General features: G+C 41.7%; 1 protein-coding gene across 1 annotated transcript; it reads left to right on the top strand.

The window, feature by feature from the left end:
* The first annotated feature begins 485 nt into the window (after window positions 1-485).
* On the top strand, window positions 486-9,268 carry LOC140807187 (uncharacterized). Its single transcript, XM_073163930.1, has 3 exons — window positions 486-1,530; window positions 1,762-2,081; window positions 9,224-9,268. The coding sequence occupies exons 1-3, from the start codon at window positions 486-488 to the stop codon at window positions 9,266-9,268; spliced, it is 1,410 nt and encodes a 469-aa protein (XP_073020031.1).
* Window positions 9,269-13,077: the final 3,809 nt, after the last annotated feature.

Raw genomic sequence — 13,077 nt, forward strand, 5'->3', positions numbered from 1 at the left:
TCCCGTTTCTTGAATATCCTGGTATCATATCATAGCATGTGCATTTCATATAGGCTTGTATACTCATGCTTTTGTATTGGGCGTTCTTATCGCTCACGTCCTCGTTTTTCTTTCTCTTGGACACCCCATTCCCACGGGGCAGGTCTCAGGTTGGAGGGCTCAGGAGGAGGAGGAGGACGTTGAGTAGCCATTTGTTTTAGTTATCAGTACTGCTTTGTTTCGAGACAGTTGTACCATTTATTGTTGTTTGAATTATTCTGGACTTCGATTGGGTTGTATATCTATCGTTTGTTGACCTTTTCCGCCATTATCTCTGATTGTAATTAATTAAGTTAATTGCATGCTTAAATCTTGATTAGTAGGTGATTCTGGAACGGGTCACTACATTTATGGTATCAGAGCATGCATATGATTTTGGGATATAGATTCTGTTTTAGGATTTCCGTTGACCATTTTACCATTTTTCCCCATTCTATCTTGTAGCGATGGCTGACCACCTTGGTGATGAGAGTAGTCAGGGGAGTGTAGGTCGTTGGGGTGACCAGGGCGATCGTAGGCGTCATCGTGAACATCGTCATCGTCGTGATGGCCCTAGGCGTTTTGAGATGCACCGTTTCATTCAGATGGGGCCTAAGCCTTTAGTCGGTGGCGAGACTCCCGATGTTGCTGAGGATTGGTTAGAGCGCATGGAGAGTTGTTTCCGTGCATTCCAATGCACCGAAGAGCAGCAGATGGAGACCCTTGGTTTTCTTCTCGAGGGCCGTGCGCGCAAGTGGTGGCGATCGACTTCTGCGCCGATAGTCCAGTCTCAGGGTAGGGTGACTTGGGCCGAATTCCGTGCAGCTTTCATGCAGCTATATTTTCCTCCAGCCCTTCGCCAGGCAAAGACGATTGAACTTCTGAATCTTAAGCAGGGTAGTATGTCTGTTGATGCATATCAGCAGAAGTTCTTCGAGTTGTTACCCTTTGCTCCTCATATTAGTGGCAGTTCTGAGGCCAAGTATGACCATTTCCTTCAGGGTCTTAACCAGGAGATCTTTGATCGAGTCACTGTCTGCGATAATCCTACTTCTTATGATGGGTTAGTGAACCGGTGTCGCCAGGCAGAGATCAGTCTCCAGCGTGGTAGGTCTATTCTTTCTTCTAGACCTCCGAATACTTTGAGCCCTCGATCTCAGTCTTTCAAGAAGTCAGGTTCTTCTTCTTCTGGATCTGGATCTCGGTCTAGCGGTGTTTTTCGCTTTGGTAAGAAGAAGGTTTCTTGTGTTCATTGTGGGAAGAACCATCCATCGGAGCAGTGCCGATCAGCCGCAGGAGCTTGTTTTCAGTGCGGAGAGATGGGTCATCTTAAGAAGAATTGTCCTCAGTTGCGAGGTGGAGCAGGATCTGGTTCCGGATCTCAGACGACTGTTCAGCAGAGGACACAAGGTCAGGCAGTGGGCGGTTCAAATTTTCGACCTCGTGCCCAAGGTCAGGTATTTGCGCTGAACCAGGATCAGGCTGCAGATGAGACAGGGAGAGTCATAGCAGGTACTTTTTGTTTATGCGGTATTCCTGCTTTTGTTCTTATTGATACCGGAGCATCACATTCATTCATTTCTGCACGATTTGTTAAGCATCATAAGTTACCGTATGTTTCTCTAGACGTCATTCTTTCCGTTTTTACTCCGATGGGTCATTCGGTGTTAGCAAAGCGTCTAGTAAAGGGTTGTCCTTTAGATTTTGAGGGTAACGAGTTGACTGCGAATCTTATGATCCTAGAGATGGAAGATTTTGATTGTATTCTGGGTATAGACCTGTTGACTACCTACCGAGCTACTGTGGATTGTTACCAGAAGCTTGTTCAGTTTCGTACGACTGAGAGCTCTAGTTGGTTTTTCTATGGTGAGGGAGCGCGACCTCCGATGCCAGTGGTATCTGCTCTGAAAGCCTGTCGTGCTTTAGAGTCGGGCGGGGAAGGCTACCTCATCTATGCGATTGATTCATCCACAAGTAGTGTTGGTACAGATGATATTCCAGTGGTTTGTGAGTTTCCTGATGTTTTCCCAGATGAGATTCCTGGTTTTCCGCCGATTAGAGAGGTGGAATTTGGCATCGAGTTAATGCCAGGGACTACACCGATTTCTCGTGCCCCCTATCGTCTTGCTCCGTCAGAGATGAGGGAATTGAAGCAGCAATTGCAGGATCTTCTTGATAAAGGTTATATTCGTCCGAGTGTTTCACCTTGGGGAGCTCCAGTCTTGTTTGTCAAGAAAAAGGATGGATCGATGCGATTGTGTATTGATTATCGCCAGCTGAATCGTGTGACGATAAAAAACAAGTATCCATTACCTCGTATTGATGACTTGTTCGATCAGCTTCAGGGTACCTCTGTTTACTCCAAGATTGACTTGCGATCGGGTTATCATCAGATGAGAGTCAGAGATGATGATATTTCCAAGACTGCATTTCGTACTCGATATGGGCATTACGAGTTTCTAGTTATGCCATTCGGATTGACAAATGCGCCAGCGGTGTTCATGGATCTGATGAACCGAGTCTTTCAGGATTTTCTAGATCAGTTTGTTGTGGTTTTCATCGACGATATCTTGATTTATTCTCACAGTGTGGAAGAGCATACTCATCACTTGAGGATGGTGTTGCAGATTCTTCGCGAGAAGCAATTGTATGCTAAGCTGAGTAAGTGCTAGTTCTGGATTAATCGTGTAGTATTCCTTGGTCATGTGATTTCCAAGGAAGGAGTTTCTGTGGATCCTAGCAAGATTGAGGCAGTGCTGAATTGGTCACGTCCGACGACAGTGGCCGAAATCCGTAGTTTTCTAGGTCTGGCAGGGTATTATCGTCGCTTCATCGTGAATTTCTCTCAGGTAGCTAGACCATTGACGCAGCTTACTCGGAAGGATGTTCCATTTGAGTGGTCATCTGAGTGCGAAGATAGTTTCAGAGAGCTTCGTCGACTTCTGACTTCTGCACCTGTTTTGGCGTTACCGTTAGGATCTGATGGTTTCCGTGTTTATACCGATGCCTCCTTTCAAGGCTTAGGGTGTGTGTTGACGCAGAATGGTCATGTGATCGCTTATGCTTCCAGACAGTTAAAATCTCACGAGGAGAAGTACCCTATTCATGATCTAGAATTAGCTGCTATTGTGTTTGCGCTAAAGATCTGGCGTCATTATTTGTACGGTGTTCAGTTTGAAATCTTTACTGACCATAAGAGTCTTAAGTATCTGTTCACTCAGGCTGAGTTGAACATGAGACAACGTCGTTGGATGGATCTACTTAAGGATTATGACTGTGTGATCAAGTACCATCCAGGTTCTGCGAATCTCACAGCCGATGCTCTTAGTCGCAAGGTGAGAGCCTCTGCACTTCAGACCAATGCTATGTCTAGTGCTGTCCAGGATTGTTGTTCGTTGGGGTTTAAGTTCAAACATCGGAAAGGTATGGAGAGCATTCGTGTTGCTACCATTTTATCTGAGCCAACTTTGTTCACTCGGATTCGAGATGCTCAGATGTCTGATCTCAAGACTCAGAGATTAGCTCGGTTGGTTGGTGGAGATAGCAAATTCCATTATCAGACTAATGGTCTTCTGTGTTTGTCTAATCGGGTTGTAGTACCAGAGGATGATACTTTTAGGGAAGAGATCTTGTCTCAGGATCATCGAAGCAAGTTGAGTGTTCATCCGGGAAGCAATAAGATGTATAAAGATTTGAGGACACGATTTTGGTGGAAAGGGATGAAGCGCAGCATTTATCAGTTTGTCTCCAAGTTTCTAGTTTGTCAGCAGGTTAAGGCAGAGCACCGTCGACCTGGAGGATTATTGTTGAATTTACCTATTCCTGAGTGGAAGTGGGAGCATATCACGATGGACTTTATTACTCACTTGCCATTGTCTTCGAGGAACAGTGATGCTATTTGGGTAGTGGTGGATCGACTCACCAAGTCTGCTCATTTTCTGCCATATAACCGTGATTTCACTTTCGATCGTATGGCTCGATTGTATATTCAAGAGATTTTACGTTTGCATGGAGTGCCAGTCAGTATTGTTAGTGACAGAGATCCTCGTTTTACCTCACGATTTTGGGGTAGTTTCCAGTCAGCATTGGGTACTTCACTAAGTTTGAGTACGGCTTATCATCCAGAGACCGACGGTCAGTCAGAGAGGACTATCCGTACACTTGAGGATATGTTGCGAGCTTGTGTTATGGATTTCGGAACCGCTTGGCAGGATCATTTGCCTTTGATGGAGTTCGCGTACAACAACAGCTATCATCGTAGTATTGGTATGGCACCATTTGAGGCGTTGTATGGGCGACGTTGTCGTACTCCATTATTCTGGGACGAAGTTGGGGAACGACATGTTGAGCGACCAGAGTTAGTCCAGCAGGCTATTGATAAGGTTGCAGTAATCAAGAATCGGATTAAGACTGCTCAGGATCGACAGGCTAGTTATGCGAACATCAAGCGTCGACCTCTTCAATTTCAGCCAGGTGAGAAAGTGTTTCTCCGAGTTTCGCCTTTTCGCAGGATTTGAGATTTGGTCTCAAGGGTAAGCTGTCTCCGAGATTTATTGGTCCATTTGAAATATTGGAAAGCGTGGGAGATTTGGCTTACAGACTTGCATTGCCGCCGTACCTATCAAGTATTCATGATGTGTTCCACGTATCTTTGTTGAGACGATATGTAGCAGATGAGTCTCACATCTTACATCCCTCTGAAGTTCAACTTGATTCGGATTTGTCTTACGTGGAACGACCAGTTCGGATTCTCGATCGCAAAGACAAGGTGTTGCGGAATAAGATCATTCCTCTTGTCTTAATTCAGTGGCAGCGCAGAGGCACTGAAGAAGCCACTTGGGAGTTAGAGAGCCGTATGCGTTCAGAGCATCCAGAGCTCTTTTGAGTTGTACTGTAGTTGTACTATGGATGTATGTGTGTTTTTCCGTTGTAAACCAAACATCGGTTGTATTCAACAGTATTTTAGCTGTTTTTCGATGCTGTGATTTCGTTTCGTTCTTCTTCTAGCCTGATTTCGAGGACGAAATCTTTTTAAGTGGGGGAGAATGTAGTAGCCCGAATCCTATTTATTTAAATAAACATGATTAAGTATCTTTAATTAAGTAAATCATGTGTAATTTGGCTTTAGAGTTCGTGTGAGTAAGCCGAGGTGTAGCCAGAAAGGGAAGAGCAGCCCGGGAAGGGAAGATCAGCCCGGGAAGGGAAGATCAGCCCAGCCCGGGAAGGGAAGAGCAGCCCGGGAAGGGAAGATCAGCCCGGGAATAGTATTTGGTTGACACGCCTGCCGGACAGGTGTCAAGTGCATGGTAATTGTTGGACACGTTCATGCATGTAAGGTGAGGTGTCTTTGTGCATGCTGCCTAGCGACAGATGTCCGGATGCATGGGATTTGGTTGACACGTTCATGCATGTAAGGTGAGGTGTCTTTGTGCATGCTGCCTAGCGACAGATGTCCGGATGCATGGGATTTGGTTGACACGTTCATGCAGATTGAGGTCTATAAATAGGCCATGGGATTTCTCATTGTGGAGGGGGTACTGTGTGTTTAAATGCAAGTTTTAGCTCTCTAGAGCAGCCCAGAAAGGGAAGATCAGCCCGGGAAGGGAAGAACAGCCCGGGAAGGGAAGATCAGCCCGGGAAGGGAAGAGCAGCCCGGGAAGGGAAGATCAGCCCGGGAAGGGAAGAGCAGCCAGAAAGGGAAGAGCAGCCCGGGAAGGGAAGATCAGCCCGGGAAGGGAAGAGCAGCCCGGGACAGAGCAGCCGGGCATAGCCGACGGTCCGAGAAGGTCAGTCAGGGAGCTCAATATTGTCAGGGCTGACGACGGACTAGACCCGATTGATAGGATTTCCTGTGGACTAGGATTGCTTTACTAGAGGTACGAAAGTACTATCCGAGATATCCTGGTCGAGTATACATTCTTATATGTGTTGCATGATTATTTGCTGCATTGATATATGTCATATGATGCATGCTATTATGTCACGCTTATTGCTGCATGTTACATTTCATCTTGAGCCGTATCTCTTTCGAGATAGCCTTTATTGTTGAGCTGTATCTCTTTCGAGATAAGCTATATCTTGTGGGGCCGCTCAGCCCTGTCTTGTGGACGCATGGACACCGAGAGTACACAGTGGCCGACGGGTCCGGAGGGCTTCGGTGATCCGGGACATTTTAGGTCCACGTCTGATCTTGTAGTGGATGCAGTGACCCAGAGGAGTACCGCGCGGCACTATCCACTTGGCGCCTCTAGACTGAGCATATTGAGATCTTTTGTGACTCCCGTTTCTTGAATACCCTGGTATCATATCATAGCATGTGCATTTCATATAGGCTTGTATACCCATGCTTTTGTACTGGGCGTTCTTATCGCTCACGTCCTCGTTTTTCTTTCTCTTGGACACCCCATTCCCACGGGGCAGGTCTCAGGTTGGAGGGCTCAGGAGGAGGAGGAGGACGTTGAGTAGCCATTTGTTTTAGTTATCAGTACTGCTTTGTTTCGAGACAGTTGTACCATTTATTGTTGTTTGAATTATTCTGGACTTCGATTGGGTTGTATATCTATCGTTTGTTGACCTTTTCCGCCATTATCTCTGATTGTAATTAATTAAGTTAATTGCATGCTTAAATCTTGATTAGTAGGTGATTCTGGAACGGGTCACTACAATTTTAAATTGAGTGGACGTTTCGGTTGGTATCAGAGCCAGGTTTCTTGTAGAGGGTTGTGCCACCTCCAGTTTCAAAAGCTCACTCGTCAAGCCTCAACTCTGTAAGTTTAAATGTTTTTAATGTTATCACCTTCATTTTTACATGATATACGTTTTACAGTACATGTTTATCTTTCTATATGCATGTCACAATATGTAATAAGAAACTATATGATTTTCATGCATGCTGGCTTTGTGGTGGAATTGGACATGATTAAGAAGTTGGCTAATGGGCGTTAGGAAGGTTGTAAATGATTTGACTATATTGGTTTTTGGTTAGTAGTACTGATGTTTTACTTTCTGGGGTCATAAGTTTGTCATGAAGGTTATGAATGCTTTTGGGACATGTAGATTGTAAGGTCTAGCAAATTCGAAATACGTAACCCGACTGCATACAATCTAGGATTTTATTTTAAAATATGTGTTTAATGATTTTTATTCATGTAATACGTGATTATTGCATGAATAGAGTTTATTTCATGATTATTTTAAGTTTTCATGCATTAGGGTTATAAGTTGCATTTTGCGATCGAACGAGGAATGGAGACCGGGGAGAATCAGGGAAATTTTTTTTTATTGAATAATTATTTTTAATTATTTAATGTGAGTTATTTTTAAGTATGATTTTTGAAAAATGGGCCTTGGTTGGGTATTTTTACCCGTCGTGTTATGATTGTCTAAAACGTATCAAAACGAAATATTTTTTCGAGAGTGTTTCTGGGCTTGTTGGGTTTGTTTTATTGCTTAATGGGCTCAAAACCATTTTTATTTTTAATTGAGGCCCATTATTGCATATTTTAATAACCTAAACTACACTTAAGCAAACCCCAACCCTACTTAAAACCTTGTGGCCGGCCCCTCCCCTCCATTCAGCAGCTTTCTTTTGAAAATACAGCAACAAAGTTTCAGCCATTGCTCCTTTTCAAGAAAAGCTTCTCCTCCACCTCTCCGTTTCACATCCCACGCGCGCATCTTCAAGCTTTTGATCATATAAACGTTAAGGCACGCATGTATCTTCCTTTTCTCTTCATTCACGCCAATATTATGTTGAATTTTATGTATTTGCATGAAAATTTTGTGATCTACCTTGAGTTTGCATTTTGATACAAGTTTGACATGAAAATTGCATTATTTCTTGACTCATTCTCACGTTGTCATGTATTGTTGCAAGGGGCTTCCAATTTTCACAATTTCTAAGGGCGTGTAAGCTATAAATTAGGGTGACACGATACTGGAAGTCTAAGGTGTGCACAGTTTTGGTGAGGGCCGAATGGTTGTCACTAGGCGGCTAGGGTTTCGCGTGGTTTGGTGAGGTTTTTGGGTAGGCTCGGATGTGGAAGGGCTGATCCAGGCCAAGGTGCAATCCAGGAGTGTCCAACCAAGGTCTAGGGGAGGTCCATATCCAGCTGATCTCGGGTAGAAAGGAGGTCGATTGGTTGTGGGCCGAGGTGCTTCGAGGGAGACGCGGCCGTGCACTTTTCTTTTTGGTTAGAGTGGTGCGCTTGCATGAGGCTAAGGGTAGGGATTAGGTCGATCCAGTAGGGTCCTATGGTTGATTAGGAGGGCTGGTGCAAGGTTGGTCACGTCGGCTTGTAGGCTAGGATCAAACTTTTCAAGAGTTGGTGCATTAGGGTCTCGAGTGGGCACTTGCAGAAATTTCCAGCAGCTTTTGATTATGGTTTGGGAGTAATATGGGGTCTGGAATTATTGGTTTAGAGGCTGGTCAAGTAAAGTTAAGTCTTGGTTTGAGAAGAGAAACATTTGGATAAGTTTTGGGTTGATTTCAGGCTAAAACTCGGGACCGCGGTCCAAGTTTTAAACGAATCATATAAGTTTTGATACGGGCTCGAGTTTACGTCTAAGAATTATTTTAAATATTTATTGAGGTGCTTTAAGGAGTTTGGTAAGCTTCGGGTCGAAATTTTGAGGTCTAGGGGTAAAATGGTCATTTTGGGTTTCCAGGGGCAAAATGGTCATTTTGCACCCGGGTCATGATTTTTATTCCTGGCAGCGCCTTGATCACAAATTTATCATGCTTTTAAATGTTTATGTATCACGTTTATGAATTGTTACAAAATTATGAAATATACATAGCATGCTTGTTTTTTTAGGAAAAATGATGATGTTTTTGAAGGATGAAAATTGGTTGTGACTGACGATATATATATATACAATGGGCTGTATGGCTAGGGCTCAGTGGATGGGTAATACTGTCGCTGATGCCCTCGTCGTCGGGTACCACGGTTATATGTAGATGGATCCATCAAATAGAGCTGATACGAAGTCACAGTTAATGAATTGAATTCAATTAAAGTAAATGTATAAGTATATGATGATATGATGAGATGTTTTGACATATTATGCTTTTAAGATATGTTTAAGCTTATGTTTTTAAGATCATGAAACATCACTTGTCACTGTTGCTTGCTATGTTAATATATTTTCTGTTAACGTTACATGTGTGTTTAGTCTTTAGACTCACAAGGTGTGAATTATGCAGGTTAGAAGGTTGTTGAGGAGGCTAGAGGTGCCGAATTCTGAGTAGGCAGGACTGTATATGCACACATGACCCGAGAACCATGTTTTCCGCACATCACGTTTTTATGAGTTTAGAGTGGACATGAACATTTTTATACGCTTGTTTTGTCATGTTGATGATTACCAGGATTTTTACTTGTTTATTTTTACGTAAATTTATGACGGCCGAGTTGGAAATTTTTAAATACAACCCGTTAATCGATTACGATTATTTTTAAAAGGTGTATTTTTCAGCAGTAGTGCATGCATGCAAAAATTGTAAATTTCGAAAATAAGTTTCAAAAAAAATGTTAGTAACATTTTCAAGTAGTAGACGTTTCATAGATTTTCTAAGAAAATAATGATAATTCGTTGTTACTAGTTGAGTTAAATTTTGAGGATTTTATATAAGGAATAATAACTCGAAGACTGCGAAGATCTTTAGGAGTATAAAAAAGAATAATTTGGGATTTTAAGTTTTGATGGAAATGTAAGATAGGTTATGAGAATTTATTTTGGGTTTAATAAGCTTAAAATTATAAAACAATACGTTGCGTGTTGGGGATCGATAAGGAATTTAGGGGGGAGGGGGGTGAATAAAATCTTTCCTTTGTTTGACGATTTTGCAAGGGGTTCCAGAATCCTGTTAGAGATTATAGATGGTCTTGTTCGAATGTAAATCCAGCAGATCACAATAATGAGTGTGGAAACGATCCAATGGAGTACGATTAAAACAGTAGGCAATTGAACAATGGTTGTTTCTGGAAGCTTGAAGATAAAATCTTCTATGTCTCCCCTTCTTCTGTTACCAAAAGGTATCACTAAAGACTTTGGATTACAGTACAACACTTGTACACACCCACTTCAGCAGGGCTTTCCCTTAGCCTACTGAAACTCTTAGTTACACAACTTGGTAAAACGTATATAACAAAGTTCTGGAAAAGACTCTTTTCCAGATTACAAACTCTTCTCAATAAGATATAGTAAAGTCTTTAGCTTGAAGATGTTTTCGAAACAACAACAACACAAAATGATCTCAAAAGATCGGATAAATATAATAATTCGTCTGCTGCTTTTCTGTATGTTGAGCTTGAAGATAAGTAGTTGTTGATAGCTCAAAACTCGCGTTGGAATAATCGTTGCGTTGATAATGATAATAACGTTATTTTTCTATAAAGGATTGACATCTATATATATATATATATATATATATATATATATATATATATATATATATATATATATATATATATATTCTTCGAGTACTTAAACGGTTTATAAAGGATTTAAACGGTTTATAAGGATTGACATCTATATATATATATATTCTTCGAGTACTTAAACGGTTTAGAAAATCAAAAACAGCACTTAGCTTTAAAAGCAGAACTTAGCTTAAGCAGAAGTAATTTAGCGTCTGTTACTTGATCGTTACTATCTTAAATGTTACCGTTACTTTACCTAGTATTAGCATTAATTAAACCATTAATGTTGTACAAAGCATTTAACGCTCCTTACTAGTTTTGGTTTGAAACAAGTCTGATTACTCTTAAGATTTCTACAGGACCTTTTTTAGGTATTAAAGCTGGTCTTACTCAGGAGTCTCAGAAGCTTTTTTTGATTAACAGACGCTAAATTACTTCTGCTTAAGCTAAGTTCTGCTTTTAAAGCTAAGTGCTGTTTTTGATTTTCTAAACCGTTTAAGTACTCGAAGAATACTGCTTTGTTAATGTGATACGAGAACATCTGCTTTGATATTGTCTTCTGATTAAAGCTATCACGACCTACTGGTTTTGATTCTCATCACCACAATTAGATTAAGTCTAACAATTCCCCCTTTTTTGATGATGCCAAAACCTAGAAGTTAGTAAACAACAATTGTAACAACAAGCAGATAACAATTGATAGCAAAATAATCAATAAGAAAATAAACAGTAAACATAGTTCAAAAGAGTTTAATGAGTTTAATCATCAGTGCCGATGTCTTTGAATATCGTTTCCTCATCCCGAGGATCTTGATTCCTGTAGGAAGATTCTGCATGATATCCTCTAGATCTGCCTTCTTCTAATTTGCCTTCTGCTTTCCCCTTTTTGGCATCATTGGCTTGAATTCAAGTGAGTAAGTCATCCACTCGGCCAGTAAGAATAAGAATGCCATTATTCAGCATCTCCAGAAATGGTGCTTGATTCGAAAATAATTCATTTAAATCATGAATAGATTGAGATTCGAACTCAATCTTGGCATCAATAGATTCATGTTTTGAGTGTTAGCTTCTACTAGGGTGGAGACTGATTGAATAGCTGAATCATGATCAGAGACAGTTTTAATGACGTCAGCCTATCCAAGCAAGATGTTGGCATGACTTGAGAAAACATTTTGTCTGAAAAGGTTGGTTTCGACATGAAGTTTGGCCAAAGAGTCTGCCGTGTGATTGACTTCTTTTGAGATGCGGTCACGAAAGAATCTGCTGTCACTAACCTCATCAGCACGTTCAAAAGACAACTGTTTAACAATATCTGACAGATTATCAAGATAAAACTTTTCTTCTGCTGGGGAAGGTGTTCTTTCTAGCATACATTGTCTAATCTCTTCAAGTTGAGCATTACGATCAAGGGATCTTGAGGGAGGTAGAATCAAAGCAGTCGAAGGAGCATCTTCTGGTTGAGCAGTAGAAAGAGCAGTAGTCTGTTCTGCAGAAGGTCTTCCAACATCAGTAGATTGTACTGGAGCTGTACTCTCTTCTGGTTGGGCAGATTCAGTGGTTTCCAGTTGCTCAGCGGCTTGAATGGATTCAGATGGGATATTCAAAATAGCTTCCATTTCCGCTTGATGTTCAACAAAAAATATCTCTAGATTTGGCAGTGACTGAGATGGAGCAGTATCTGGTTCTGCCATTGGTTGGTATGCGGGTTGAGCTTCTGGTTGGACCACATCATCAACCTGAGATGTTTTTGGTGAATTAAAGGCAGCAAGAAGAATAGAATGAATGACTTCATCAACTGAAGCCAATTCACAGACAGAAATCAGAGATGGAGATTGAGTAGGCATTGTCAGGGATGCAGGAGTACTGGAGACCTTAGCTTCTGATGCGGCTGTGGTCCTTTCCTTAACTGGCTTATTCCGAAGAAATTCTGGGACGAAGCCTACTTGGTACTGCACAGGCTCTCCAAAGGTCTGTTCTTGAGCAAGAAGTTGCTCATTCTTCAATCACAGTCGGTTAGACAAAAGTTGGATCACATTCTGATCCAGAGCAGCAGTGGGAATCATAGAGTAAAAATTAGACTTAAGAGTCTTTAAAGCAGATTCCAGCTTCTGGAATTTCAGCTGCTCGAGAATGTAGCTTCTTCTATTCATTGTCTCAATCACTTTTCGGTCGTGGCAGAGTCAAAGACCTTCTTTTCATTTTTCACCATCTTCGCATAAACACATGGTGTTTTCAAATGAGTGAATGGGTGGAGAATTCTGACTTTCAGCCAGTCATCAAAGAAAGTCATGTCTTCACTGGCAGATTTCTCAATCTCTTCCATATGAAGATCAATATAAGTGAGAACAGATGACTTGACGCCATGGGATTGTGGTTCTGCAACAAGTTTACCCTTGCCTTTATCTGAAGAGGGGGCAGGCATCACAGGTCTAAAGACAGAAGAACCTGCAGAAGATTCTCTAATAACGAATTTAGACGTGGGTCTGAAAGTCGGAACAGAAGTTGAGGTGGTTGCAGTATAGATGGCTGCTGATTTGGAGACGGGGAAAGATTCTGGTTTGGATGAGGTGGTTTCTGGAAATACATTTCTCAGAGGGACATTGTCTAAATCAGCAATAGCTGTTGTTTTCTTGAG

The sequence above is a fragment of the Primulina eburnea genome, chromosome 1 (assembly GCF_022965805.1).
Source record: "Primulina eburnea isolate SZY01 chromosome 1, ASM2296580v1, whole genome shotgun sequence".
In the NCBI taxonomy this organism is placed as follows: Eukaryota; Viridiplantae; Streptophyta; class Magnoliopsida; order Lamiales; family Gesneriaceae; genus Primulina; species Primulina eburnea.

Excerpts from the sequence above, each read along its gene's own strand:
- LOC140807187 (XM_073163930.1), top strand. The coding sequence starts at position 486 with ATGGCTGACCACCTTGGTGATGAGAGTAGTCAGGGGAGTGTAGGTCGT. Across the intron at positions 1,531-1,761 it reads GACAGGGAGAGTCATAGCAG|AGATGGAAGATTTTGATTGT; the intron begins GTACTTTTTGTT and ends TTATGATCCTAG. Across the intron at positions 2,082-9,223 it reads GTTTTCCGCCGATTAGAGAG|GTTAGAAGGTTGTTGAGGAG; the intron begins GTGGAATTTGGC and ends TGAATTATGCAG.